The sequence below is a fragment of the Leptosomus discolor genome, chromosome 1 (assembly GCF_034619465.1).
Source record: "Leptosomus discolor isolate bLepDis1 chromosome 1, bLepDis1.hap2, whole genome shotgun sequence".
Classification (NCBI taxonomy): Eukaryota; Metazoa; Chordata; class Aves; order Leptosomiformes; family Leptosomidae; genus Leptosomus; species Leptosomus discolor.
In genome coordinates this window covers 21,921,530-21,940,708 of record NC_141391.1, presented here as the reverse complement: position 1 = coordinate 21,940,708, position 19,179 = coordinate 21,921,530, and the positions used below count along the sequence as shown (strand labels likewise).

At 40.2% G+C, this 19,179-nt stretch overlaps 1 protein-coding gene across 3 annotated transcripts in view; it reads left to right on the top strand.

The window, feature by feature from the left end:
- The window catches only part of ATP8A2 (ATPase phospholipid transporting 8A2), a 340,483-nt gene that overhangs the window by 302,082 nt on the left and 19,222 nt on the right, over positions 1-19,179 (top strand). For all 3 annotated transcript variants that reach the window (XM_086481834.1, XM_086481835.1, XM_086481836.1), the window contains 2 exons: positions 9,755-9,843; positions 15,737-15,841. In XM_086481834.1, coding sequence (XP_086337960.1) covers positions 9,755-9,843; positions 15,737-15,841 — 194 coding nt within the window. The remainder of the gene's footprint in view (positions 1-9,754; positions 9,844-15,736; positions 15,842-19,179) is intronic.

Below are 19,179 nucleotides of genomic sequence, written 5' to 3'. Positions count from 1 at the left end.
AAATTTTCAGTAAGGTGTGAAAGGAAGAAGAGAGAGACAGGGTGCATCTCCAGGGTTTGGCAAGAGGGTATGGTGGGAATCGTTGTGGTTGTATGTCATACGTGATAATACAAGGCACAAAGACGTGGCAGCTGTATGAAGAGGTTGTATGTGCTCAAACAATTAAATGAATTGCTCTGGGAATGAAAATGAAGGAGAGAACCAAGATTTTATGGGGAAAAGTGCCCATTTGTGGTAAGACTCCATTGATCTGAGTTGAACTGCAGTCATGCTAAAATAACCTGAAGTCTTTAAGGGCATTCAAGAGAGTCAGTATGACAGTAGAGAAAACTTTGAGCTAACTGCATTCAGAATATGCTTTAGGAATGTAACCATTGAGTGAAGATAAAATGCTGGGTGAATATATAGTGACTGAGCTAGTAAACTACTTCCTCACGCTATATTTCTCCAGGAAGAGTAATGACTGTTATCTGATACAAGTCAACCATTGCTATAACAGATTAAGAACAGATGAAGGTCTATAAAATTGAGTTTACAGGACATAGTTTTGCAGAATTCAGAGCCCCCTCTATGCAAGTGATGTACCTTCAGCTGCTATTGACTTCAGTAAGAATTCAACCTGCTCGTTGATTTATAAGCTTATACCCCAGTTTGAAAAACTGGAAAAGATCTACTTCTCTGAGCCTTGCAGTTACTAGGTCTAGTTCATGCTAGACAGTTATCAGCTATTTTCTGGGATTCTTGAACTATTAAGGAATCTACAAGATGTAAGACACAGGGAATAGTATTATCCTGGTAAACTTAATATCAGATCAAATCAGGTAATAAAACCAAAAACCATAGTGCTTTCCACTTGTGGGTTTTAATTCTGTAGCTCCTGCAAGCAGCAAACCACATGTAGAGTCGCAGTACTTTCTGACAAGCTGCCTGCAAGTGTGGTTGTCTGCATGTCCCATCTGAATTGCTGGATCAGGGCTTTGAAGAGCAGCAGTCTTGCTAAAGTCAACTTATTTGCCATATCTGGGGACAACGTGCAGAATCTAATTTGAACTAATATCAATGAAAGTTTTGTGAACTGACCATTCCAGATCTTTAAATGTGCTGTAGAACTTGAGTTTTGGTCAGCAGCTTCAATCAGAAGACAAAATTGCCTAGATGGCTTAGGGAAGTGGATAGATACCTAATTACGCTTACCTGAAATATTTAATAGTGTAGCTTAGTTAATGCGGTTTATGTTTTCTTTTTTAATCTGCTCTCTTAAGATGGTCTATAAAAGCACAAAAATGTTTAGCACAAAGATACATTCAGTGGCAACATAAATAGAAAAGGAATAAATGCAGGTGATTTTTTTTTAAAAAAGTTAGTAAAACAATTATGTGAGGTGGGGGAAGTGTTATTTGATACTAATATAAAAAAAGCTATTTTTCAATATGCTACTTAAACGCTTGTTTAAAAAATTCTTTTCAAAACACTCCAGTGAGGTTGACTGTATTTTCTGTGTTTTCCCTGAGGTTAGGACACATGCCTAAATTCATACCATGAAACCATGGCAGAGGTGGAATAAGACCAGGATTCCTGAAAGTGATCTTTCTGCTCTTGGTAGAGCACCTTTTTACTCAGGATGCTGCTTTGCTAATACTGGGGAGGAGGGAGTATCTTGAAACAAATGTGTTTTATGGGAGGAAGCCAGTGCTGTTGCAGGAGCACAGTTGGAAAATTTCAACACACAAAGCCAGGAAATTTGAAGGTTCTGACTCTTTTTGTAGGTGTAACTTGGTAGGTTGTACAAATATCTTGTATCTTCACTGGGAAGGAATGGCTTCTGCTAAACATAATTACTCCCTTGGAGTTTTAAATTCAAAGGTGGGTTCTTTAAAATTTAAGGGTGTTTTCCCCTACAGCTTTCACGATAAATGTACAGCTATTAAATAAGGGCAGCTACTGTACAGGAGTGGTTGCTATTAAAACCTGCACAAAGTTATAAAAAAAGGCACAAAATAAAAGCTGGTAAAAGCACCAAACAAGAGTGGCTATGTGCTGAACATGACTTTAAAAACAGAAACATAATGTGAAGTATAAATTTCTTTTTATATGCAGAGTAGAAGTTTATACTGAAGTGCATGAAACTGAACAAAAACAATTTCATTGTCAGGACTATCAAAGGTATTGTTTCAGATTTACTTTGTTCTGTCTATTCATGCCTGTGTTGGCTTAATTTGAGGAGGAAGGAGAGAAAAACTGAAAAGATTCTAAAAAAATGTCTGTAGGAGTGTCTTTGCTTTCATACTGGGAAGCATGCTTTCATACAGGTTTTACTTGGCCTCAGTGAAGTTACAGCACCGTGGCAGGTCACCCCCCATCAGCAGGCAACTGCCCGTGGGCCTAGTCTTACACATCCTCAAGTGTGAGTTTATCTTAAGCTGAAATGCAAAAGAAGATTATATTCTGTTCCACAACCATTTAATTGGAGACATCTCAGAAAACTCAAACTAACCTATGATTTGGAGCAGTATCAAGCCTGACTCAGATGAGAAAGAATAAACCTTGGATGCCATCAACAGTGTCCTCTGCATCAGTTTTTTTCCCAAGGTGTTCATGGTCCACATGAGTGTGTGTACAGGAAGGAATTACCTTTATTCAGTAATTTTAATTTGTACTGGGGCGGCTCAGACTAATAGAGAGTGATATTTTTAGATTATTTTTTTTTCAACCAGGAAGAGTGATCAGCCCCTGGTGCCACTTACATAAAGATTTTCTGAGGTGTTCAAGGAGAGGTGTTTGTCTCCTCCACTTTAAGGAGAAGGTTCTTTGGTTAGAGACTTGCGCTTTCTAATAAAATTTCAATAATCCATTTAACATCCATTTACATGGAGCATGATTTTACTACTAATTTTTAACCAACAGTCTTCTCCAAATAACTTTGAAGAAACATTAATTCACATTTTTTGTTGAGCTTGATGTAACCAATAATGAAAAAAAAAATGGTAGGCTGCATGGAATTGCATCAGAGTTTACGCTACCAGTGAACCGTAAAATCAAATTAAAACACCATCTGATTAATTTTCTTTAATTCTCTTCTATCAGAGTAATAATGGAGAGTAACATGGGCAGGCTCCTTGTTTAATTGGTGGTGCTGTATACTAATTAAGTAATGAGATATAGTAATCTTTTTCTTGGGCAAGGCTGCATATGTAGAATATAGTTTTAATTAACACAAAACAGAGCTTATTAACACCCTTTGGGATACATTTGGCCACTGATATATTCATTTGTGTGGCAGTTATTAATTTCTGTAAATGACATTAAGAAATAGAATAAAAGTAGTTTGCTAATTTGCTGTGTTCCTCCATTATGCAAAAATAGTTCCTAACAAGAAAATAAAAGATCTGAGGGACTTCACTGTGCTCCTGTGGTGTTATGGCTGTAACTATTTTCTCCAAAATCATGGCAGTTTATGTGAATTGGTGGGGGTGGAGGGTGACCCCTTGAAGATTCTAGGTTTTAGTTTAGCTTTTTTTGTGGCAAATTCCTGGAATCTTCTGGGGTTTATGTACTTCTGCTTTCTTTTAATGATTGTAACTAACAACTTGGAGGAAAAGCTTCTTGCCTGAGACCTGTATTGCAAAATATCTTGGGCTTTAGCAGGAATGCCAAATACATGCCTTTGTGCTATTGTGTTGGCATTTTTCTTTTTGCTCAAAGGACTGCTCCTGTCATCCCTCCCTACGTTTATATCCAGGTATTATGTTAAAATTGCCAATATGCTTGATAAGTATGTCATGGAAGCTAGACAGTGGATAGATTTCTTACTCTGGGCTTCCATATGGGTTTTAAGTATGACTGGCAAAATTAAGGAAAAGGGGTAAAATATCAGAGTGAGGAATCTGTTTTTTTTCTCCTCCTTTTACTGCTCTCAAGGGGGATATGGCTGTATGAGTGGAGACTGGGAGAGGGAGGAAATAGGTTTGAGACTGGACCAATGTGTCATTGTGTTAAATCCAGCCAGCCAGTGAGGTCATTGTTTTCATCTGAGTCATTTTAGAATGAAAACCCTTACATTATGGAAAACATTGCACATCTTTATTTCAGACATGGAAATATCCAGCCAACCTTTCAGTGGTAGAGCTCCACTGATTTCATTTGAGGTACTCCTGACTCCCAGTGGTGTATGCAGGAGGGGAAATCGAACTCTTTTGCCTTATTTTTTAACGCTTTGCCACTAACCCAAAGGGGTTATTCTTAAGGCATGTTTCCAGCCAAGATGGTTGGTGAAGAGGGAGCTGGTAAATCTGTTGATCACACCTGTCAGCCCTGAATCTAGTAAATCTGTCCAGAGTGGAGCTGGCTACAGTTAAATTGGGGGGAAAAAGTTCTTAAGCACCGACTCATGTTGAGGCTAGATTATGTTCCAACGCGCACAGGGAAAATCCTTGAGACTGCGTTCTTGGATATTGATTATATTTCATACTCGGGCTCCAGTAGGCTCAGTCTCTGTACTATGATTTAATTGAGAGAGTTGGGCAATCTGCCCACTTCTGCAGTTGATTTGTGTGACCATGAGCAAACCCTGTCATCTCTCTGCACTTAGGTTTTAGTATATTTGGTCTTGAAGGTAGGTCTGATATTTGTAGCACTTCAAGGATCTTGTATAATACAGTAATTATGACAGAATTTGTGTATTTTATACAATATAACTGCGTGAGGTGGAGATACTGATCTATTGTATCTACAGAGCAAATGAAAGGCAATCTTTCCCGGGAAAGTTTCCAGAGGAAAGTAGGAGCATTGCTGTGACATGTCACATGTTAATGCCTGAGCTTCTCATGGAGAATAATACATTTACCTGTACACCATGCCATCAGGTGAGGCACTGGGACTTCAGGATAAATGGGATGGAATTGTTTGCCCGAGTTAGCAGCACCTGTCATGGATGGGGAAGATGGCTGAGACTGAGACCCCAGGAGCAGCACCTCAGAGTGATGGGCTGAGTCGGGCTTTAAAGAAAACTGTCCTCATTGACTGAATAACAGACATGCTTCCAAGTGACTTGCCTAACACAGGATGGGAGCAGAGTGACCAACTAGGGTTCCTCTGCCCCAGCTTTAGCCCTTCTCAAGTGACGTGCTCAAACTGAGCCACTGGTCTAGAATTGATGGAGGAGATGTACTGGCAGAGATACCTGCCTTGTGCATCTGAGTTGACTACCTTAAGGTGAGGTAACTACCTGCTGGTGATGCACTGCTTTCTGCTTTGGTTAATGAGGTAATGTGGGTGAAGCAGCAGGGCCAAGGCTGCTAGAGTTGCCCTTGTGGCTCCAGACACATGTGTCTCATCAGCTGGATCCTTTGCTGTCATAGATGTCTAGATCAGTAGTATCTTAGTGATGGCAGTGAGCATTTCTTGTGCTGTTATCATATCTGAATCACTCACAATAATCATGTGGCCATCTTCCCTCTCTCTCTTCCCTCCTTTCCTAAGTGCTGCCAAAAGTGGTGCTGTGCTGTCATCCTTGTTTGACTAGTGGGAACCAAAGTGATCTAACTGTCATCACCTCACTGCAGGTTGGACTTGGATCCCAAGTGTATACAGCTGGACTTGAATGAATATGAAAGCATAATTGAGCAGCTTATTGGGTCCTTATCCTTGCCTTGTGGAGAGCTATGATCAGGATCCAGGCAGACTTCCTGTAACAATTTTTGTTGCACTGTAAATATAAAGCCACCTGTTTCCATCATGATCTTATGCTTTTGCTGTCCATTTTTTACCAGAGTTAGGATGCATGGATATATGAGGAAATGAAGTAATAAAAAGCTTTTATTATTCAAAATACAAATTTAATTTTTGTCTCACTTTTCTGGAATAATGATTGAGACTCTTGTTTGGTTTGTCTGGAACATTTACTGATCCCCAGTTGTTGTCTAACCATGCTGTGATAAGAATACCGAAAGAGTCTGGGTGTATGACTTTCTACCCCTGGGCACTCCTGGCCTTGTTGTTCACCTTGGAAGTTGTTGAAAATAGTGGCACCACCTATTGGTGGAACAGTAAAACGATGAATGATGCTTATTTGCATACTAAGGAAGAATAGTAAAATGCAGACAAGAGTTTGCAATGTATTCCATATTGCAATTTAGATTTTTTTTGAACAATCTATTTGTATTTGTGTAGAGCGTGTCCTTGATTTAAAAGAAACAAACAAACAAAACCCCCCAAACAAAACAAAAAAAAACCCTTAATCTAGGCTTTCTAAAATAATAGCACAGTGCAGAACTTCATAGTCCTTCTGAGTGGCCAGTGCTATTGCCTTTTTTTACTGTATTTAAAAGAAGAAAGTAGCCACTCTTACAAAACCAGTTTACAAGAGGTTAAAGATATTGGGTCCTAACTTGTTTGCTCCTCAGTTGTGAAATAACTGGAGCTAAGTCTTTTATTTCTTTTCTTGTTCCCATTCTTTCATTTTAACAAATGTTATCACTCCTTTAAAATGAGTGATTTTATTGTGGCAGCCTCGTTGGTGCTCGGAAGGCAGTCTACAGATGGGAGCAGTTTAAGCTGCAACATCTTCAGCAGGAGGACTTGCATTAGTCTCAAGTGGTTTTGGGGTGCCGTGTGATTAATGGTTTCTGGTAGTTAGCTTGGATGTGCTAGTCACTTATGTTTACATCAGTAGACAGAATAAAAATGACTTTGTTGCATATCGTGGGGCCTGTGTGATGACAGAGCTGGTCAAATTTTGCATTTGTTTAAAAACGAAACTGTTTCTACTCGTCCTTCCTGTGACCTTATTAAAGGAAAAAAAGAATGCTGATGGTTCCTGTTTAGTAGCTCTGCTTTTCTTATCTGGGGAAGATAACTTGATAGCTGAAGGGTGTTATTCATTGGGACTGGGTAGGGAAATGCTGTGTTTCACTGAAGATGTATGGCAGTACTCTCTTCACTGCTGTCGTGAATAGCTGAACAATTGGAATGGAGCACAGCGACAGCCGTGAAGCCTGAGGAAGCTTTGTTGTGATCTATAGGTGTTCTTACTGTAGCTTCTGTCCTTAACCCAGCCCTCTATCCCTGAAGTATCCTAAAAATGCTGTCTGTGGATGTCCCTAGAATGTGTTAGGTGGTTTCTGGTGAATCCTCTGCTGAGGAGCTCCTGGCCAGTGAGCAGATGGTGTAACCCTGCTGGAGAGGAGGCAGAGTTCAGAGGCAGAGCTGCGCATGCAAGACAAACCAGTTCACTGTCATGCAGCATAACAGTCATATCATTCCAAGAGGAAACTAGAGAGGAGCAGTGAAGAAAACTTCCAGATGAGCTCAGGAACAGAGTAAAATCTTGGAGACAGTTGTGTGGAAAAAGGCTTGCCAGTAGTAAAGTCAGTGTCTGACAGTGTGTTCAGGTGAGATGAATAGTTTTGCTGTATGGTGCAGGTTTTGGACAGAATAATACTTGAGTAAAATGCATAATTGCAGGCAAAAAGTATTTGGCTTGAGGTTTTTTTGGTGTCGAGCTTAACATGCAAGATGTCCAAATTCATAGCTGTTGATTGAGATGTCAACATTTCTAACAAAATAGCATTTAAACCGCTATTGAACACCTACTCAGATTGTTCTGCACTTTCAGTATGTTGAGTTTCTTTCAGCTAGAAAAGCAAAAAGTGGAACGTAAAATATTTGAAGCAAAAAATAGCAGAAAATGCATATAGAATACTATGGCCCTTTTTTAGCCTTTATTAGCACAGGCAATGGAAGGATGGTCAGTGGAAACACTGATGTGATTAGACTGCTATCACTTGCAGGGTCACAGCCAAAGAAAAGCAAAGCATGAGGATAAAAATCATTACATTTTGCTACTGTGTTATTACAGTTCAACTCTTTGGCTTACAATAAAGTTATGATTTCCCTCTTATTCTTGCACATCCTTTTCCTTAAATAAGCGTAGATCAATACTGCCCGTATACTTCTGGCATTCTCATGCAAAAGGAGGCATGAGGGCTCACAAATAACTGAGAGCTGATTCTGGGACTGGAATGTGTTTGCTTACTGTCTGTGTGGGTGGCAAAGTGTCCATAAATGTTTTAGCACAGTCCAGCTTGCTCTTGGTTTCAGTACAAGATTTACCACTGATCTGTCAGTCCAGCAACAGCATTGAGGGTTTAACATTCAAAAGTGAAAAAAGCTTTTGGAAGTACTCACTACTTGGCAATCCAAGGGCGGCAAGTTGCTGCTGAATAGACAGAGTTGTGAGGTGGACAACTTTTAAACAGAGATCAACACTGGGAGAAGATGCTGGGTGCTACTGGTGGATGTCCTGGCCATGCAATGTGATGGCTTTTCTTGGTTTTAAAGCTTTGCTGTAGTGAGTGGTAGAAGTTTCTTCTGTTTAATCAACCACATTTGTCTTACAACAGGTATAATTACAAATTTTGCCTTCTCACAGTGCATTTCAAAGGCTAGTAGATGTCTTGTGTTGTTTCATGTTCTGTAACTCAACATTGTGTTTGTCTGTAAAATGCCTTGACACTTCAGCATTGCAGGCTGCTGCTTGCCTGTGCTACACTTGTGTGTGAAGCACAGCTGAGCCAGCCAAGCCTGTGTTACACTGGGGAGGCAGCTGCTTTAGTCTGGTGTCTGTGAGTCCAAGGCCTCCCTGCCTTCAGAGACATTGGACATGAACATCAGCAGATAACGTGTGTGTATTGTATGTGGCATACAAAATATTGAGAAGTAAAGGTTTTGGGGAAGGGATATGGCAGCATCCATAACTGGCAAGTGACAAATGTGGCTAGCCACTGGAAATGCTGTTGACACCTTTCAGCCCATTTTAGTTGTGTGCTGCACACGAGTCATTACAGAAAAAAAAATATTTCCTGTTTCTAATGTACTAGAGAACTTAAGTGATTCTTATGGGAAGTGTGTGTGTGCGTGCAAGAGGTGGTGAGGTCATTTCAAGTCTTCCATGCAGCAAACCAAGGCCTTACTCACCATTAATTTATCTGTAAAAGACTCTGATGACTAAAATAGCATTTCTGTGATTAGTGCTATACTTCAACTTTGTTATATAACTGTGTGTGTGCTCTGGGACTTGCAGAGTTTCTAGATATCTTCCTTCTCAAATCCTACCAAGCTTTTTCTTCATTACAACAGTGAGAAAAATGCAAATATAAACTTTGAGCTCACTGTTTGTTTAAAAAAAAAGCCATTTGTGGGACAGGAGTGAATATTTCCTGCCTTGGGCTTCAGGCAACAGTAGTTTGAACAGGAAGTGCTGTGTTTAAGTGGAATATGTCTGAAACATTTTAGTGAGAAATGTGGGAGGGTTTCATGTCAGTTTGGTGCTGCTTAAAAGATAGAACAGTGGGTAGAAAGAGAGGAAGCAAAGGTCACAAAAGATAGTCAAAAGGGAAAGCTAAATATGGTGCTGCTCTTCTTGAGTGAAAATGTGTCTGCCTGGATCTACAGATTAATATTGGTGGAGGATTTGGTCAAAATGCTTGATTTTTTTTTTTTTTTTTTTAAATTTCTGAAGAGCTTGAGATCATAAGGAATGATCACAATGAGAAATGCCATTGTAGTTTGTTAATTATAGGCATAACTTCTGTTAGGAGTTAATGAGACTTCCCCCCACCAGCAAATTTCACCATCACCCAGATCATGGATGGTGCAGTGCCTGTTTGATGCCATCACTCTACCTTTTCCTTGTAAACAACTTAACATGTAATGGCTTGAAAATACTCATGATTTATTTGTTTGGTTTTTTTCACAGGCTGGAATGGTGTTAAGATGTGGATACTTCTGGTTTGGCTTGTTTCTCGTGCCCACTGCGTGCCTTGTTAAAGACGTGGCATGGACAGCGTAAGTCCCAAACCAGTCCTCTCAGTGTTACAGGAATTATTCTGTATGCCCATGTTGTCCAGTCCAGTATTGCTCTGTAAAGACCTACAAAGCCTTTCAGTGAATGCAATTTGTTTGGAAGACCTCTGAGAAAAGTGAAGTGGGAGTCATTTCTCACCTGCCAATGCAACCAGCAATGTGAGAGAATGAATGTTTAGTCCTGAATCTGAAGGAGGCAGCCTTGTCTGAGTAATGAAGGTGTGTCATCTTATGATTATGTTGTTGGCCCTTTAGTTAAAGGCAAATTTAAATCAGACATCAGAGATTTCCTGTTCTGAAAAAGGAGCAGCTGTTCTTCAGATTCTCCTTCAACAGTGGGTCTTCCAAGGCTTACCTGAGACACCAATAATACCCTGCACCCTGTGGTTGAAGTAAAGTCTTAACGATTCTTTCCTTGCCCAGACAGGAGGAAAAACCCTCATGAAATACAAGCCTGTGTAGTCTTCTCTCAAAACTCTGTGGTTTCAAAGCATTGTGGAAAACAAGATATTTCAAGAACTTTGATTTCAAGAGAAGCAACATACCTTTTTAGCATTACAGTTTGAGAAGCAAAAGTGTCATTTTTGTTTAGAATTTCTGGTGTTTTGTTCAGCTTGCTTTTAAGTGTCTTAAGCACCAAAGCTTTCATCCTTTCCCTTGGAAAGCTGTGTTGCCACTGAGAAGGTTTTATTACATGGGTATGTAGTAACCTTGAGCAAGGAAGACCCAGGGCATTCCGACTCTGGGGCAAAAAGGCAGATCCTAGGTGGAGTGAAGAGGGAATATAGGTTAGCTTGTCACTTGTCATGAAGGCTCAAAGTGAAGGCATCGTAACATGTAACACTGCTGTGGGAATGAACTGTCAGTCAGCCAAGGAAGATTCTTAGAATCACAGAATCATTCAGGTTGGAAAAGACCTTCAAGACCATAGAGTCCAACCATAAACCTGACACTGCCAAGTCCACCAATCTTTTTGACAGAGAGATACAGAAAATACTGAAAAAAGTATAAAGATTCCAAAACACAGGCACGTTTCAAACACTAGCATAAAAGGATAAATCAGGACATATGCATATATCTGAAAATCTTTTTTTCTTCCTATGGGGTTGATAGCACAACTAAATTAAATTGGTAACGGGCAAATCTAACAATCAGTAAGTACTACTTAAATGTTTTCCTATTTTCTTCCTCAGCTTAATTTTCACGAGCTAGACGGCTAAAATTAAAACTAGGTATCATAATGTAAAATTTGTGTTCAGGCCAAACTGTGATTTAATAGTCCAGCACACTAGAGGGTTTTTTGTTACGCTCATTAAACTTCTCCAATTGAAAATTATTTTAAAATTCTAAAGCTGAGGACAAAATGTTTAAATTTAGATACTTAGCTATGTCTATGACCTGCTTTTTAAAGCTCTGAAAAGAAGGCTTAGAATTCATTTAGCATAACAGGCCCTGCGCCTGTGTCAGGCAGTACTTAAATTTACCTGCTTCGATTAGAAGTCAATGGTACTACTTTTGTGATTAGAGCTAAATAGGAGCTTAACTGTTTGCAGCATCAGTAATCAAATACATATTTAGGTGTCCAAGATTACACCTTCATTTTTCAAGTGTTTTTGTGATAGTTGAATGTCCCGAAGTTGTCCTCTGTTCTTATCAGTTCTTGGCAAAAATGACTCAAGAACTGTAAAACAGTCCAGAGCAAGGCAGGCTCATCCTCAGCTATTACTCATTTAAAACTCTGTTACTGAGTCAGACTGTTCTTTAATAATTCTTACAGAAATCTCAGCAACATAATCCTTTCAGTGGTTCAGACCAAGAATGTACAGAGATTGTGAAGCTCTCAAGACAAACGTGTATGATTGATACACTGAATATTTTCCCAACAGATTTTAAACAGGAGGCTCCTATCAACATTAAGCGAAAAGTCTGTTCTACGAGCAGGACTACTTTTTTTTTTTTTAACCCATCACTGAAAAATTAACGCCAGTAACATTTTAACTAGGATAAATGAAATGACACAGCTATCAGCACTGCCATATGGAAGGAGTAAAGGTCTGTTTCTTTTCCAAGAGGCTTGCCGCTCAAAACTTGAGCCCAAGGCCTTTGGAAATCAGCCGTCAGATTTCCACAGCAGTGGTTACACCACATTGCTGTCTGTAATTCAGCAGAATCTGGTTTTGGCCATAAAATTCCAGCAGCTCTGACTTCTCATGGTCATGGAATGTATTCCTTTCAGTTTCTTTTGGACATGAAGCATATGTCCACAGAAAGATCATCCATGTGACCCAGAAGGTACATGCCTAATTTCAGTACAAAATGCTGCCAGAAAACCGTAAATATGCTACAGAGTTTTTTGTCTGGAAGAAGGTTAAAAGGGATAGGAAAGTGTGTCTCAAACCCACACAAATCCTTGTTTCTGAACTGCTGCACTGCATCCACTATCAAAACTTGTCATTCTGGAAGCAAGAGCTACCTTTACATGTTCCCTTTGTTACACAGGCTACAGTTGTCAACACACCTCTTATCTCGCTTATCTGCAGCTCCAGGCTTTTATTGTATTTACCTTTTTTTCCTTTTTAAGTGAATCAAGGAAATGTGGAAAACTATCTTTAAAAAGAGAAGGAAGCTTATTATTAATACTTGGCTGCAATACCACATTGTTAACTTTGGTCCACTACCCTGAGTTCAGTGGCTTGGTTTGGATTTGGGTTTTGCCTTATAAAAGTCCCAGTTGTGCTACCATTGAAATGAACAGAGCTTTATGAGGTGAGTGCTTCCTCACAGTTGGCACATGTCACTTGAATACACTGGTGCTAGGAAGTCTCAAAATAGCTGAGCCACAAAGCTGTGTGGGAATCATAAAACCACAGAGGTATTCCAGCAAAATTAGGCAAGAGGGCAAGAGTATATTAATAATTGGTGTCTCAATACTTGGTGTTAGTGTGAAAAATTTCCTGAGCCATCCAATCATTACCAAAATCTTCATGTGTTTGTTTTTTTTTTTACCATGGGAGGAGAAGCATGTTGCACTTGCCAGCTCCACAGTGTAAATAAGAGAGAAAGTATGAGAAGCCCTTTGCATCCTTGCACACGCTTGCAGTCCCTGGAGCATGAGACTCCGAAAATGGTGTTGAGGATAATGAGCCAGAGTAGAGGTGTCATCAAGCTTGAGAAGAGTTTATGAATGTAACCACACTTCTCACTGTCAGATTCAGGGTTCCTGATCCCCCTAAATATTATCCTGTGGCAGTGAAGTGAAGCTGTGCCCTTCCCTGGCTTGGAAGGAGAAGGGCCACCCAAAATACATAGATAACCCTTTGCCTGTTTTTGTGGTTCATGATCTTAATATCCCAGTGTGTGAGGGAAAGGTGAGTTTGTCTTTATGAAATGCATCAGATTTCAGCTGAACAGTAACACTGAACACAAGATCCCATAATTTATTGAGGACTGATCCTGCATCTAGAGCCACTTGTAAAGTAGGTAAAACAAGGTAAAAAAGAAGATTTCTGCCTGTATTTTTGTGTATCAAAAGTTAATAATGTGCTGTAGTGAAAAAGTCAGGAAGTATCCAGTCCCATTGCCAGCGGTCCATGGAATATTTGCAGTTGACTTTGATGGGAGCAAGACCAGACTCTGAGGCAATTGTAATACCATGTTTTAGTATTTGCTTTTGGAGAAACATGTGGATAGGTTAGCTCAGCCCCTTTTTGTAAATACGTAATTACTGACTCTTCCATGGATGCTCTTGCTTCCGAGTGAAGGAGTGACTCAGCGCATAACGATTACCTGCAGGTTTATTGTTGCTTTATGGATACCCAGCCACAGCAGAGCCCATGTATTTCATCATTTCATACTACTTGCAAAAGACTTCAGTACGCCCAACTTCAGGACAACAGCATTTTTTTCATATTGTGAAATAGCAATGCAACGTCTCCTTGTGCTGTGGTGCACTAATTCGACTACTCAGGGTCCATTCAGTCAAATTTTGAATTCAATATTCACTAAGGCAGAAGAACAACATCTCTCATCTCTTACGGTGTATGGGAAGATAAACTTGGAACCTTGGGAGAGATTGAATAACTTGTAGATTTCTGTGTTGTCTGTGGGAAAACTGGTTATAAAGGATTTTGAAAGTTCCACACGTGATCAGTCTTTGAGTTTGTGATAGTAGGTATGGCCTCTTTAAAATGTAAGAGACGGTCAAAATTTTGATGTATTTGCTCAAATTGAAGAGTGTGATAGTGAAGTCAACTGTAAACATTATAAGAATTAATAGCTCAAAGCTTTCTCGTTTTAATCACTATAGTTTCCCTTCCTCAAAGAGGAGACCAGTCTAATCAGTAGCCTAACTAGTTATAGGAACTTGAAACTAATTAATTTCTGTGCAGCTATTGGTAATCTCACATTCTTGAAACACTGTGTGTTTTTAAAATGTCCTTGCTACTGGTCCTTCCGTCACAGTATGGTTGGAGTTCCTTTGCAAATCATTCACCTTTGGTGGTTTGTTTTAATAGGGTACTCTTCTAAGTACATCCTCATACTCTTTACCTCCTCAATTTGTTATGCTTCATCTTTTGTTGTTCTCTTTTTTTCCCTCTTAAATGCAGCTGTGTTTTGAAAAGTATTTTTCATTTTAGCTTCTCATTTTGAGACATTTGGGGCCTAATTCAGCGACACAAAGACCAGAGGCCTTAGATAACCTAGTATTAATATCAAGGCACTGTCATCTAAAATAGTATCAGCAAAGATTTTGGGGTCTTTGTTTCTTATTCCCTGTGGAAGGAGTAATAAGAAACATGCTTTTAAAAAATAAAAGCATCTTCATTATGTTTTAATTATATATACACCAGTTACTATTTTCCTGCTAGAGGGAGTTTGACATTGGTTGAAGATTATAGTAGCTGCATGTGTGTTTTTTATAAAACTTGTAAAGGCATTTTCGCCGTTTCTAGAGTTGAAGAATACTATTTTAATGCCATGAAGCAAGTGATGCTGTAGCCGACTTGGCTCCTTCTTGTTTTCAGGCTTCCTGTGCAGTCACATGCAAATCTGTTTTATCTCGTGGGACGCTTGTCCTCCTATAAGTGACACAAAAGAGGAAGCTGATCAAAAACTGCCCATTGGAGAAAGATCCCTGTGTTTTGTGTTATTGCATTGTACGTGACAAGAGGGCACTAGATTCTCTCCTTATATCAGTGTGATTTAGGTATAATAGCACTGGAGCAGTAGGTGAAACTGGGAAAGAAAAGGCCCAGGTCTCTTCATGGGGGCATTACTCTCCAAATTTTGGTCGTATGTGTGGCACATGCCTTGCTCTTTGAATCGCCAAGCCAAGAAAATAGGACACAGCCAGTCTTGTTACTGCCACTTTGAAAGCTCAGTGGGGAGAGAAGTGCCTTTCCAAGTCATGTGAGACTGATAAATGAAAATAAAGGGACTTGAATGGCAATTATTATCTGAGACTCTCCTCAGGATTTCAGAGCAGTGCCACACATTGCTCAAAAGACGGAGTAGAATCATGTTTTACTGCCATGAATATTCAATGAATCCCAGCTCTTTTGTCTGAATGCCCGGGTCCTGAGCAGTCCCACGGCTGTGGTGTCAGGTCTCCATAGTCCCATAGCTTTGCTGCTTGGTTAGATTTTGAGTGTTGTGTTGAAGGAGCTGAGCTCTGCTGATTTCTCATTTCTTATGTACTATTTCCCAGGTACTGTGAACCTGAACTGACATGCATACACTGTGCCTAATTTCCCAAATCGTTCAAGGGAGGGCCTTGTGCCTCTCAGATGAGAGGTAAAATTGGGGGTTTGTAGCAAAACAAACATTCCAATGGCTTTTTTGTTTTGATTTTCTTTGTGTTTTCTTTGTGGTACAGGGCCAAGCATACCTACCATAAAACTTTGCTGGAGCAAGTTCAGGAGTTGGAGATGAAGACGAGAGAGCTGGGAAAAGCCGTGCTTCGTGACAGTAATGGCAAGAGGTGGGGCAAGACTATGCTAATGTTTAAAACAGACCTTTCTTGTCCTCTCCCCTCCCTGTTTTTCATTCACCATTCAAATCTGATTCCAGACAGGGTAAGGCGGCTTCTGTCCTGTATTAATCATTTATTGTTGTTCCTTTTCATATGCCTTTTGTCCCCACTGACATCAGCCCTTCCATTTTCATTTCTCCTGCATTATCGCTGTGAGGCTGTATTGGAAACTGCTGTTCAGTCTCCTGCCGAGTAACATGTAATGCTATTACCTGGCCACTGGGCCAGACTGATTTTGAAAGGACTTTGTGGTATGTCAGCCAAAAGAAAAATTTAAAAAAAAAAAATATGATAACCATGTCAGGATGTTAGGGGGAGGGAATTGTCTGTGACTCAGGATATGAAGACTGTAGCTATAAGGAGAACTGGCTAATCCACTCTGCCCTACAACTTCATTCAGTCTCACCTTAAGGGTTTTTTTTATGCTTTTGCTTTTTTCTACTGCAGCTTACAAGCCCCTGCTTTCAGGGTTCTCAGTTTCTCGTTGTGCCTCTCCCTTATATCCACACCATATGGACTTGAACATATTGCTATTATTGAATCTTTCATTGTAAGGGGAGAGTATGTGTTGTGTGGGAACTTTTGTCTCTTCTGAAAGAAGCTAAAGAAAATCATAGTGAGGCTTTTGCATCCAACAGTTTCATTTACCATCTCGGAATGTGGTTCTGCATCAGCTGGTTGGAAAAGCTTCCCGAGTTCAAAAAGGTTTTAGAACTAACTCTTCTGTTCCTTACACAATATGGCACCACATGACTTGCTAAGAAACTACATGATCATTAAACTGGATTTTAGCAAACCTTATAAACTGGCAAACTGAGTGGAATGGGGCTTTTAAATGATTTTGTTCTTCTGGGGCAGGGTCATCCTTTGAGCCTTTGATGTCTATTCTAAGGTAAAGTAATTGCCATATTGTAGCTGCTGCTGAGTGGATAGTAGGTTTTTTTCAGCTGAACTTGTGAGTTAATAAGCACTGTTTTTAGGGAGAATTATCAGGGAGTGAGTTTACCAAGATTACAGTAAACTCAAAAGCTTTAAAAAAAATGCTTGTGTGAACTTTAATGTGTTTATAAGATGTTCTTAGTGACCAGAGTTCGCTTCTCAGAGGCCAAGACAAAGTAAACACAGTGTTATTGATTAAGATCACTTCAAAACACTTGGTATGTTCAGTTTTTATTTTAAGTCATTTTTGTGCTGTGACTTTTGGATCCTATAAAACATAGTTTATAAATGATGCTCACTTGCAAAAGTCACAAACTTCACATTAAATCCTTTTAAAAGAAAAAGGAAACTTTGCAGCACTAGTTGACAGAGGCAACCTTCTATGCCACAGTTAAAACCAACAAAGATGCCTGAAATCAGGCATTTAATTAAAAAAGAGTCTTGTTTTTAGAGGGCTGAGCAGTCACCTTGAAGTCAGTTGGAGCCAAAGTACTTGGTACCAAAATCAGGTCAGCCTCCCAGGCAAGAAGGGTGTGACTTGGTGTTGTGAGGTGCTGACTGACAGACTGCTTAAATGCCAGGCAAGTGGAATCCAGGACAGCAGAAAACTGGCTGTTCCCGGACATGCAGCTCTGGTAGTATGACCCCCCCCCTTGGCTGTTGTTGTGGTTCCTATCCATGCACAGATGTGAAGTTGCATTGGTGTTGGTCTGTAGCATTTGTGTTTTCCTGCCAGTACTTAGTGCCAGTTATTCGCAGCTGGAGAGGAGAGTGAGTCAGCTTTTTGCCTGATGAATCCCTGAGTTGCAAGGCAGGTTGACACACTGTTAATAGTGAGAGAGACAGTTAGCATTTGATTTGTTTATACGTGCCTGTATGTGTCTCCAAGAACTTGATGGGTTTCTTCTCTGTTTACACACTGTCCTGACTTTCTGTAAATTTAATGGCGATGTTGTAATTCATTCATACACTACATGTTTTCATAGCCTTTTGTTTTATTGCATTCTCACTGCAAACTCTTTCATCTGCATTCCTCCTCCATATAGCTTCACTTCATTCTCGAAACGCTTGCATGGAGATGATGTAAGGAATCCCTTCTGGCCCTCCTTCCTATTCTCCCTCCCCCCCTTCTTTCCATGCATTTGTTTGTTCTCCTTCCTAATTGCTCCCAGATTTTCTGGGTGGTCCATCTGTGAACTAGATAATGGTAGAGTGCCTCTGCCTGCTAGGAGCTGGTGTGCTGTGCTTGTGATGTGGCCTCCTGAGTGCTCTTCAGAGTTGTTCTGTCTTTTATCTCTTTTGTTTGTCTCCTGGCTCTTTCACACCTGCTAGAAATCCTGTGCTTGTCCAAAGAGAAGGGTGAGGGTGGGAAAGCAGCAGAGTGGGAACTTTCTGCAGTTACAGCCTCTCTGGTTCATGTTCCATATTTTTTTTTAAATTTCCCTGAAGCTGGTGGAAATGAGTGCTGAGACGCGTGCACTGCTTTCCCCTCCTGCCCGCAGCCCCATTGCTCTTCAGATATTTCTGGCAATGTGACACTATGCAGGAAGAGAAAGTAACCAGAGTCTCCTCATTTCTAATGGAAAGTGGAGAGCTGCATTAAAACTGTGTGGGTCCATCTGTCACCTCCAAGTAACAGTGTTAGCTCTTGGTTGGAAGTGTTCCTGAAAACATACCCATTAGGTGTTGGCTTGTTCAGGCAGCTGTGGAAGATAAACTGGCTGTCATCAGGGTCTATTTTCCTGGCCCACATAGTGGACACTATTTTTGTTCAGTGTTTTTCACAAACAAACAGCAAAAAATCACACCCAATTACAGATAAGAGAAGGATTTAGGGAGTTAATTGCTTTTATCATTGCCTAGACCTTAGACAAAAAATGAGGTGCAAGATCTGAATGTTTAGAATTAATCTGCTAAACAAAAAGCAACTCGCAAAGCCCAGAAAGCAGTGAATGCATCTAGGCTTGCACAACAGGATGCCAACAGTTGCTGTGGCTCAGCTGAATTTGTGTAAAATGTGAGCAGGATAGCACCTGGGTCCTCACTGCACTTGGGGAGGGAGTGCTGGGAGATCTGCATGGGCCACTTGATACCCAAAATATACGATATCCTGTTTTAGAGGGTCTTCAGCCTGCCTGGCTAGACACGTTTTTCCAGGTTAATAAAAATGCCTTCCCTAGTGCTCGTTACACCCTTCTGAATCTTAGCCCCTTTGAACAGTTTCTAAAATTTAATTTGCTTGTATCACTCTAAAAAAGCAGGTGCAAATTTTTGCCTTACCAATGATGGGGAGCGAACAGCAAGGCAGGTCAGGGAGCATCTGGTCTGCACAGGGAAGAGTGTTAGCG